This window comes from Beta vulgaris, chromosome 4 (genome assembly GCF_026745355.1).
Source record: "Beta vulgaris subsp. vulgaris cultivar EL10 chromosome 4, EL10.2, whole genome shotgun sequence".
In the NCBI taxonomy this organism is placed as follows: Eukaryota; Viridiplantae; Streptophyta; class Magnoliopsida; order Caryophyllales; family Amaranthaceae; genus Beta; species Beta vulgaris.
In genome coordinates this window covers 58,485,749-58,497,161 of record NC_079205.1, presented here as the reverse complement: position 1 = coordinate 58,497,161, position 11,413 = coordinate 58,485,749, and the positions used below count along the sequence as shown (strand labels likewise).

At 34.3% G+C, this 11,413-nt stretch overlaps 1 protein-coding gene across 2 annotated transcripts; it reads left to right on the top strand.

Annotated features, from left to right (window-relative positions):
- The first annotated feature begins 246 nt into the window (after positions 1-246).
- LOC104890452 (hypothetical protein) lies at positions 247-8,659 on the top strand. 2 transcript variants are annotated; one of them, XM_010675950.4, is made up of 6 exons: positions 247-810; positions 918-1,026; positions 5,270-5,560; positions 5,677-6,091; positions 6,220-6,486; positions 7,684-8,659. In XM_010675950.4, exons 1-6 carry the CDS (start codon positions 395-397, stop codon positions 8,094-8,096), a joined length of 1,911 nt encoding a protein of 636 aa, XP_010674252.1. In that variant the 5' UTR covers positions 247-394; the 3' UTR covers positions 8,097-8,659. The 2 variants fall into 2 exon arrangements, with proteins under 2 accessions (XP_010674252.1, XP_048499436.1); XM_048643479.2 differs by having other exon boundaries at positions 677-814.
- The last annotated feature ends 2,754 nt before the right edge of the window (positions 8,660-11,413 follow it).

Here is an 11,413-nt window from a genome sequence, read left to right as displayed (position 1 = left end):
AGGTTTAATCGAGATGAGCCCAAACTGTTCGAGAACAAGCCGACTTTATTATCACCCCTAATCTTGTGTACTTTCAAAAGAGGATCCTAAATCATATAATATCTAAGAATTTAGGATAATCCATTTTGATTGGCTAATCTCTAAATAAAAAAAGATATTAAATTTCAATGGCTTACAAATCTTGAAAAAGCCCATCACTCTCAACAACCACCTTTACTTTATATCCAAAAAGTTTAGATAGTTTCCTTACTCTTTCTCTCTTTCTTTCTTCATCCCCTCTCTCTCTTACACCACCTCCAATTCCTTTACAATTCCAGAGTCCACACCGTCGTAATAATTTCTCATTTCTCTCCCGTGTGAAGAAGAAGTACCATCAAAAATAAAAACCTCATTGATGCGCCATCTCTTCACTTCTCCAATCAAAACCTCTTTCTCTCTCCTCTTCTATAAAACTAAAACCCTTCCCTCTCTCTCTCTCCGATCTCCTCATTTTCTTCTCCATTCTCTCTCCTCACTTTCACCTTCATCATCTTCAACCTCTCGTCTCTCTCTTCTGCAATTCTTCGCCTGCAAATCGAGATCATTAATGGCGACGGTTCCTCCGCCGAGGTCAACCACGCCGTCGATCGGTGTCGTCGCTGCTAACGATGTCGGCATCTCTAGAAGGTCTTGGAATAAGTTTAAGCGTGACTCCATTTTCTCTCTCTTCACTCCTTTTGTCATCTCTTTGGCTGCTGGTAATCTTGAACTCGAAGCTTTCCGCCATTATATCTCTCAGGATGTTCACTTCCTCAAGGCCTTCGCTCAGGCGTTAGTAAACACTTTTTTTTATATCTTTTTTCTTGTTTTTTTTTTTGTTGTTGTTGTTGATTGAGTTAGGATGAGAAATTGATTGTTCGTGCTGTTTAATTGTTTAGGTATGAATTATCGGAAGAATGTGCGGACGATGATGAAGATAAAGTCGCTATTTCGGAGCTAAGGAAAAGTGTTTTGGAAGAGTTGAAAATGCATAATTCTTGTGTGCAGGTTCGATTAATTTACTGTATTTCCGCAATTTGTTTCGGTTCTTTAAGATATTAACATTTAACAGCATTTTGAGTGTCTGGTATTGTGGAATCTTTATTGTAGTGTGAATGATAGAGAGAATTTTAGATATCTTGTGTTTTAGACTAAGCTATGTGAATCTACGGAAACTTGTATAGTTTTATTGGATGTGCTTTAAAAATGTTAACGGCATTTCGTGTGTCTAGTATCTTAGAATCTTTATTATAGTGTGAATGATAGAGATAAGTTAAGATATCTTGTGTTTCGGACGAAGCTATGTGAATTTACAGAAACTTGTATAGTGTTATTGGATGTGCTTTTAAGATATTAACAGCATTCTGAGAGTGTAGTGTTGTGGAATCTTTGTTAGAGGTTAAACGATAGAGATGATTTAAGTTATCTTGTGTGTTAGACTAAGCTATGTGTATTTGCTTATACTTGTACATCTCTAGTGGATGTGTATTGCTGACTTATTAGAATCTTTTCGATTGCTTTATGAATTCTATTAGCGATTGGCTTAAACATGGATATTTAGTAAACCTAGGATAGTCGCGTCGTTGATCATAAGAGTTGGATATGCATAGTTTTTGTTTACAGGTTTGATTAACATACCATTTTTCTGCCATTTTTTTCCATTTCCTTAAGATATTAACATCATTTTGAATGTCTGTTTTGGAATCTTTATTAGAGTGATTGATAGAAATAATTTCAAGTTATCTTTAGACTAAACTATGTGAATTTTCAGAAACTTGTATAGTTGTGTTGTTCGATTTCCTTTTTCACGTAGCAAGGGAGGGAGAGATAGGGGTGGACAGAGATAGTACTACTACTACACTTCAAATGTGACTGGTCGAATATGCCTTCCCTAAGCAAACTAGCTCTACTCAATTTCTTGTAAACTTGTTTAGAACAGAGTAGCTAGTTTAATATCTAGTTTATTATTGCTCTAGTCTTGTATTATGTATACTCTTTGTCTATGGATTGGGTGTACTATTATCTTTTTAGATTCACCATGCAGCTCATGGAGAATTTAGCTTGTCAATGTCAATGTAAAGATGATTTTTTACATGTGACGAAGAGGACTTAACTGTCAAGTGTCAATTGACGTAAATGTTGATTGTAGATTTGATTAGAATATTACAATTATGCGCTATGGCGGACCCATGATTTTAGTTTCGAGGCGTTAGTATTAGGTCGTGAGATTTGTAATTTTGGATTGCGAAATCAACAATCAACATAATTTTTTAATTTTTTAATGGCTCAGTGTAAATGTAGATAAAACTGTCTATTTAATCGAGGTGTCAAGTGTCAAGCTTATTACTGTGTCTAAGCTGGTATGCATGAACAATTGGGTAGGTAGAGCAAATGGTGACATGAACTTTGAAATGGTGGGGAAGGCTTATAATGCCATGATCAGTTAGAAAATGTTGGTGAGGTCAGTATTAGGTTCATATTTAGGATGGAGGTAAGTATCGGGTTCAAGTGTAGGATGAAATTAAAGTTAAGAGTAACTTCATACTATGTTTATTTGGCTCCTTTAGTGTGATACAGTGATACCATTGATGAATTGAACTGTTAACTCTCCATATAACACCATATTCACACGTGTTTCTTCTGATAGATTGCTAACAGAATTGCTAGTGACCCTTGACTTGTAACAAGTTATCATGTCGCAGTTCATTTAGGTGGATATCATGAAGAATAGTAATCTTCTGAGATGAAGTAAAGATGACACTACCTCTAGGAAATCTACAGTTCATTGATAGCTAACAAGCTGTACTTGTCTTCTGAAGGTCAATCTTTTCCCTACCAAATATGGGGTTCTCGTGAATTACTTTTCTACTAGGTCCTCCAAGATCTTGTAAAGATCAATTTATAATTTTTTATGGTGCCAACTTGGGTTTTTTGTCTATAATATGAGGCGTTTTCCTAAGTGCAAAGTTAGGCAGTGAAGCAATATTATTGATACTACATTGGTCTTGAGATTATTTTTCCATTAGAATGTACTAGTGTAATCATATCATATTTGTTATTCTCAATAGAAGAAAAATGGAAATTGTTTAAGGGAAAAAATGATACCCTGTCCATCTCCCAGAGCCTTTTCCACCTCTGTTGGGCACAAGTGTACAGAAAATTGTTGTGGTGAGCCTTTCTTGAGTAGTAAACTATCAATATAATAGAGAGAAAAGGACATGCTGACAAAATTACATAAGAAATGAAGAGGGCAGGATAATTTTTTTTATCATTGGTGGACCCAGTCCATAAATGGAAATATGCAATGTAATGGGAAAAACAAGTATGGTGAAATGGGGAACGCTTTGGGCGACGGAGGGAGTATATATCAAGTGTCAGGTACCCTATGCCAGCTGGCTGTTTCATGGATTTTATAAGCCATGATGAACTTGAAACTAACAAGCATGGTTACCTGAGAGCACATCAGTGACTTTCTTTTTTGTTTTGTTATTTATCAACCTTTATGGCACAGTTATCTAAAAGATTAAATAAGAATTTAATGGTACATGAATGGAGCTGGCAGGGAATGAAAATATGTTCTATTCTAGGATTGATTGCCTACTTGTTAATTTTTTTCTTTTCTTTTAATTGTCATGGTTTTTATGAGCAGTCAATTACTGAGAGATAAAGTGTCAATGTGATAGAGATAATAGATGATAATAATTTCTCAACCATGTACTTTTACTTGGAAGGGAAAGATGAAGTGTTCTATTTTCATTTTTGAGACCTGACATAGTATTGTGGATTATTATTTTTTGGATGGAGCAATAGTTGTTGGTTTGCCTTGACATCCTGTTTTGACTTGGATAGAGCTAGTTAAAGGTGGCATTGCCGTTTGATCGCTATGTTTCCTTCATTTTCTTTTCTCAAATCATTTTTTTTTTTTTTTTGTTGAAATAGATTTGAGAAAAGCAATTTAGTCAGCTTCTTTAAAATTGGTTCCAAGGACCTCGACAACTTGAATCTGCATATTAGAGTTGGTGGGTGGTACACGGGGTGTTTCGGTGCTCCATGCTGAAGGAAAGGGAAATCACTAATGTTGGCTCTTATTTCTTATTTTATCCTTTTTCGGTGGTAGGGTCATAGAGTATTGAGTATAACATCATTAGGTAACTAGTTATTTTTTTCCATAATACTTTTTCCTAGTGACAAGTTGTAGTTTCATAAAATTTTTGAGGCTGTGGAGGAGTTGTGACCCTATGATTTGATAGCAGATAAGAATATATCTTCCTTTACCTGTCAATTGTACTAAATTACAGAACTGGGTTGTACAGTGGGACATGAACCTACTTGCTGAGTTTCAGTAATAACAAATTTGAAGGCAATGGAAGAAAATTCTATCAGTTATATGTATCGTATTTTGTGGAATGTTTGGTTGATAAATTGACTAGAGATGCACCTCAAATACTGAACACTTGAGGTTATACATCCAGAAGTTGATTCATATGTCCAGTTTGTTACCTTGAGAATTAATACATGGTGCTTCTTTGCATCAATGCATCTGCTTTATGAGCATAACATATATGTTTACCATTCGACAAATAATCTTCATAAATCACGACTTGTGACTGCCTTTTCCCTTGAGTTTTGCGTCTGTTCCTTTTTGACTTCCTTTTTTGGGAAAGAGGTTTGGTGCTCTTGAAATTTGAAGCTGTTATCGTTAATATTTGTTTGTCCAGAAAATGCTGTGCTGGTTTGTTTCCTTTTTGTGCTTTTTTTGACTAATTTATTAAGGTTTTTCATTTTAGATTAAGTCTTATCACTCTTATCTATTGTTTGTTTGCACGTATAAATTCTACCTTTTGCTTTTTACACGTTTGCTGATGCACAACTTCGAATATTGGTATCTTTAGTTAGGTACAACTAAAAATGATTAAAAGTTGATAGCTTGAAAATATAAATTGAGATAAATCTAACAGGATTGCACATGACTAAGTTTTTCCTTGCATATAAATAATACAAGATGGTTATCTTGGAGTATGTCAATAGTGTCAAAAGTCGAATGACAGAAGTAAAAATGATAGGAGGTATAAGCAGATCTGTAACTTATTACCAGGTTGTTCTTAAATGTTAGGCTATTAAAATTGCATGTTGAAAGATTTACAAAGCATGCTACATAGAATTTTATGTGATGCATCTGAAAAAATCTGCTTGAATTTGTTATGATTTTTTTTGTAGAAATTTATGTACTGATGTGACATGAAACTTGCAGGAATGGGGTTCTGACCTTGGCAAAGAAAGCTCTCTTAATTCTGCAACTCAAAAGTATACAGATTTTCTGTTGGCTACAGCTTCAGGAAAAGTTGAAGGAGTAAAAGGCCCTGGTAAACTTGGTACTCCGTTTGAGAAGACAAAGATTGCAGCTTACACTTTGGGTGCAATGACACCTTGTATGAGGTTATATGCTTTCATTGGCAAGGAGCTTCAGGCTTTGTTGGATTCAGACATCAGCAGTCACCCTTACAAGAAGTGGATCGACAATTATTCATCTGAAGGCTTCCAGGTTTGTCATGGTATTGAGCTGTTATCACGGTTCTCTATTTTTTATACTACATCAGTAGTGGTAAATATCCATTTAGAGCAAGCAACTAAACTATCTTACAAAATCTACAAATCTAGGCATGTGCTCTGCAAATCGAAGACTTGCTTGATAAATTGAGTGCCTCCCTAACGGGTGAAGAGCTCGACATTATTGAAAAGCTTTATAAACAGACCATGAAACTTGAGACGGAATTCTTTATGGCACAACCGCTAACACAAAAGACTGTGGCTCCCTTGTCGAAGGAGCTTAATCCTGAAGAATGGCGTCTCACTCTGTTTTCCGATTTTGACTTAACTTGCACCATTGTTGATTCATCTGCAATTTTAGCTGAGATTGCAATTGTAACAGCTCCAAAATCTGATCAAAGTCCGACTGAAAATCAAATTGCTCGAATGTCATCTGCTGATTTGAGAAATACATGGGGTGTTCTCTCGAGGCAGTACACAGAGGAGTATGAACAGTGTATCGAGAATGTTTTAGCAACGGATACAGGTATCTAAATCATATCAGGTTTGATTTTTTTGGAGGGAAAGGGGGGGTGGGGTGTGCTGAGCCTCTTTTTAATTTTTTTGTTATTGTTTAATTCTGGTAATTTTTTAGAAAAATTTACTTATTGCTAGGAGGAGAGTTCAGTTATGAAGCTCTGCAAAAGGCGCTCGAATTACTTGCTGATTTTGAGAAAAAGGCCAATGCAAGGGTGATTGATTCTGGCGTCCTGAAAGGTGTGAACCTTGACGACATCAGAAAGGCCGGTGAACGTATAATACTTCAAGATGGGTGTAAAAATTTCTTCCAGAATGTTGTACAGAAAGAGAATCTGGATGTAAATGTCCATGTACTTTCATATTGTTGGTGTGGTGATCTTATCAGATCAGCTTTTGCATCAGGTAAATTTCATCTTGAGTTATTCTTTCTAGTGTCCTCTTGTTCTATTTTCATTGTGCTAAATGTGATACTGTTTGTTATGAAGTTGCCACGTAGTGATGGTTTACTGTCAGTTCGAAGAGCATTTTGTTTGGTAGTTTCTTGTATAATGAAGCTCCTTTTAACCTTGAAATGCTCCAAATGAAAGTCCAAGGTCATACGCCTTTACTTAAATGTTTTTTTTTTTTTTATTTACTTCATTCATTTATCAGTTATCACTGATTACCACACCTAGAGATGTGAGTATTGATAAAATTAAAAAGAAATCCATGTATAATCAGAATGTAAATTTGGACATCCATACTGGACATTACATACCAGATTGTACACAAAGCTTATTACTATGACCTTACATCATAATTATTACAACACGCCACTAATGCTATGTATTATGCAAATACTAATTTCAATGAATTGGATGGACTTTTGTGTGTGTAGTGAATTCAAGTGTTGTGGAGTGCTAACTTGGGATATGTATATGAAATTAATATATGCTATCAGAAGAGATTTGGACTAGGGGAATCTGTGAAAAGTTTAGTTGGTTTGATGTTATCTGTTTAGGTGGGGTTACTATGGTTTTTACCCATGTGTATGATTTGCATGTTAATGCCTCAGGTTCAACCTCCCCTTGTCTTTGGATTGGACATGTGATACCTTCTATTCTTCTTGGTCTATATCTGTCCTAAATGAAAGTGGTTTTACGGTGGAGTGTAATTAATTAGTTAAATTTCTGAAACAATATATTTCAGTGGAGAAAAATTTCGAGAACTTCGCAGACTTATAGTTGAGCCAGTGGCAGGCGGGCAAAAGAGAGGCGCTAAATAAGATAGTTATATGCACTGATGTCTTAACATGATATGTAGCTTGGTGCCACAGCTCACAGATACAAAGTTCTTGGTTCGAACCTCCTTTCCAAAATCTGAACCCAAGTTTTTCAGGAGTTTCTTAATAAAAGGATGAAAAATACAATGTGTCGAGAGAGGGATACGTAGCCACTATTGTCTTGTTCCCTTCTTTCTGTAATTCAAAATAGAAAGTCTAACGGTTCAACTATGTTTAGTATCCTCTTTGAGTTTGGTTCATGAGCTGTGACATTTGTCTGTTTACCCTCAAGATTCTTTCCTATGAATTAGATTTTGCTAATACAATTTCTGAACCAGGGGGTTTGGGTGCATTAAATATACATGCAAATGAATTCAACTATGAAGAATCAATTTCCACCGGTGAAATCATCAAGAAGGTTGAATCTCCCATTGACAAGCTTCAAGCATTTGATGAGATCTTGATGAATCGTGGCAATGACAAGCAGAACTTGAGTATATACATCGGGGATTCTGTTGGTGACGTGCTTTGCTTACTCAGGGCAGACATAGGAATTGTTGTTGGATCAAGTTCAAGCTTGAGGAGACTTGGAAGTCATTTTGGTGTTTCATTTGTCCCGTTGTTTGAAGGTTTGGTAAAGAAACAAAGGGAATGTGTTGAAGGAACTCCTTTGAGATGGAAAACCAAGCCTGGTCTTCTTTACACAGCCTCTAGTTGGTCGGAAATACATGCATTCATTTTGGGGTTTTAGGAAACCAATTTTCATGTTAGGTTAGGATCTGAAGCAACTGCCATATATCATAGGACATGCATACATATTGGTGGCTAGTTTTATTATGAGCCACAAATGAGCTATTGTTTTTCTTTTTGCCTTACAAAAGCTGTCATCTAGACTTCCCCATTTAAATACCTTGACAATGGTAATGCCATTTCTGAACTCTCATGCAGTGTCATCAAGTAGTCTTTTGCAGGTGCAACAAGGTGTTACACTGTTATGGTGGTTGCAGAGAGAGAATATGAGTTGCTGCAGCCTCTTCGCTGTCGTCTAAAATGTAATGGCATTTTTGTTCTGTTATGGCATTTCTGTTCCATATTTTGGGGGTTACATAGGAACTCGGGGAACGTAGTATTGGAAGTTCAAGTAGAACATATACTCGTTGTATTCCCATAAAATGTTCTGTTAATATCAAAACTTCTGATATATTCTTGGAACCACTTAATGGCTAAGAAGCGGGCGCTGGATATCTGTATTGTCTGTATTTCTGAAATGGCTGGATCCACTTTGGTGTTACTGATTTCAGGGCAAAATTTTCACATTGCTGTTGTGCAGTCTATTGCTTTTCTGAAAGAGCAACATTGAGAATTTGTCTATGTGCATGTCAATTAAAAGTGTCTTTTCGTTGTCTCCAGACTTTTGGTGATCAGTGATTACTGGTAGATTACTAGATTGGAACATGTCTTTCTTCATTCGGTTGATATTTCAATTACTTGTTACAAAGTTTTACCTTCTCTTTTACTTGCTACTAGTATTTTGGTTAGTAGGGTTATTCAGTAAGTAGTAACTTCACTTCTTTTGGGATTCTACCATAAATCCTATATCCTTTTAGCCCTTTCAATGGTGCACTTCATAGGCTCATAACTATCCTTTGCTACAGTATAACGTAGCAAGAAATTTCCGAGTGAGAGTATTTGGTGGTTTTTTCTCCTACCATTTTTTTAAAAAAAGAGTGACAAAGTGAGTGCAAAATATGGTTCATGTTTGAATTTTTTAAAATGCCTTTAAATAGTGAATCATAAGAAAATAGTTTGTCACAATCTTTAAACATAGATTTGTAAACAAAGATCATGGTGGATCGCCTTGATGGTAAATCTTGATTTTTACTTTTCTTGATAGTTTCCAACTTTCCATTGTATGTTTTTTTTTTTTTTTTTTTTTGACACTGGGCGAATAAACTATAGGTATAATATTAGACAGAGAAGGTCGTCATGGTAGCTAGACATTTTTTAGCCACTTTATCCGCTTTTGTATGGATTTTTATCTCATTCTTAATTACGCATTTGATGTCTTGTATTCTTTAATTTAGTCAAATTATCTATGTCGACAATATTTATGATTGAAAAAGTTAAAATCTAAATAGATAAGGTTTCAATTATTCTCACATCATTATTACTTATTAGTATTACACGTGTCACTCGTCCTCTCAATTATATATGATAAAATGATCCCAACCTATCCCGTTTTATCTCATTATGTTTTTTTTTTTTTTTTTTTAATAATTTATCTCACTATCTTGTATCAAGAAATTTAAGTCATCTATACATCATAAAAAAACACGTGAAATAAATTATATATAAAAAAAAAAACAAAACAAGTGGATTGCATCACAAGTTAACTTTCATAGGTTTAGAGCAATATCTATAGAAATCAAAGCTTACATTACAGATAGACAGATAGTATAAATAAACACTCAAGGTCTGTATATCTCGATATCCACCTTCAAACCATGATACCATAAAATTTTCGTATTCCATCTAAACAGTAAACACTATAAAGTTTGATTTAAATATAACCAAATTAAAGTGGAGGTGGGGGCTTGTTTTTAACAATTAGGTAATGCCATAATAATTGAGCTTACGTAGAGCTTTTTGGTACTCTTAAAAGTTCAAACTATTTCAACTAATTTTATTTCTTTTCTCATCTTAAGTGGATACATCTTACTTACAACAAAGAATTAGTGACTAGGTTGGCATGACTCATGATTCATGAATCCTAATGGGTCACCACAACAAACTTTAAAATTTATTATTTTATTTTCTCGAAAATATCATATTATTATTTTTATAATATTTTATTTTACTTTTAAGTTAGGTTTGTCCAATGAAGATTTTCGTGAACTTTGTAGTTCATTTGTACGGATGTGCTTCTTTACTTTTTCCTTTTATCTTTTATTTCTGAACAGTTGGTCTCGTAAGAGATCGCCTATTTTTAGTTTTAATTAGGCATAACCCAAGGCCAATATTCAGCAGAGAGCACGCCACTTTTTGTTAATATAGTGATTAGTTTAATCTATTTAGGGACCAGTTTAATCTATTTCGTGACCAGTTTAATCTATACAGTAATGACATTCTCTAACCTATTCAAAAAGTGGTTTAATTCGTTCGGTAGACTACCGAGTTATTTTTTGAAATTGTCTGTTGTAATTCGAGAATCAAGAAAACAAAGGAAAAGATAAGGGATGACTAGGATGGTGTTGAATTAGAGTGAAATGGAATGAGTTTGTTAGAAAAATTCAGTTTTTGATCTATCTAATTTTATGTTGAAATTAGACTGATTATTTTAATAATTTGTGATTTCTCAAAAAGAAGAAAAACATTCACAAGGCCGTTTAATTTCTACTTTGAGCAGTAGGCAACCGGCCAGCCGCCGGTAGTCGGTCCATTTGCACGGAAACAAAATGTCATTTTCTTGGTGTCGTATCATTTTCAAGACTCATTTTATTTGAAAATCTAAAGAACTTGCTACATGATTATGATAATTGATAGGGATTCCTTATGGGGTTGACTGGTGATCAAGATCAGACAAATTATATAATCAACTTTTGAAAATAATTTATTATACATAATATCAAATTTTCTTAAAACACGATTTTATCGCTAGAAAATTTTAGTCATTTCTTCTTTGACTTTCTGTGTTATCAAAATTTTTTAAAACACGATTTTGTCGCCACAAAGTATTAATCATTACTTTTTTGACTTACATTTGAGGGCGAGATTTTACATATTGATAATATTTTAGTCGAATCATGTCAAATTCATATCATATAAGGTTTATATTTTCATTTATGTTGATATAATTTGTCTTGGTTCAATTTAAATCTTCTGTCAAAGTCGTGTCATTTGATTTTGAATCAAATCAGATTTAGTCTTGTTTGAATCAAATTTTATTATTGTAACATTTGTATTTAAAGGTTAGGTGAAGGAAATAGATAAAATGGAAAATGAAAGAAGCAAGAATTAATCACAAGAAAGGGAGATACAATGATTTCCTCCTAGACTCACTAATTAATT

What these genes read in the sequence shown, in the direction of transcription:
- LOC104890452 (XM_010675950.4), top strand. Translation starts at nt 395, where the DNA reads ATGCGCCATCTCTTCACTTCTCCAATCAAAACCTCTTTCTCTCTCCTC. An exon ending in CTCAAGGCCTTCGCTCAGGC is followed by an intron (nt 811 to 917) that starts GTTAGTAAACAC and finishes TTAATTGTTTAG; the next exon opens with GTATGAATTATCGGAAGAAT. An exon ending in CAGATCAGCTTTTGCATCAG is followed by an intron (nt 6,487 to 7,683) that starts GTAAATTTCATC and finishes TTTCTGAACCAG; the next exon opens with GGGGTTTGGGTGCATTAAAT.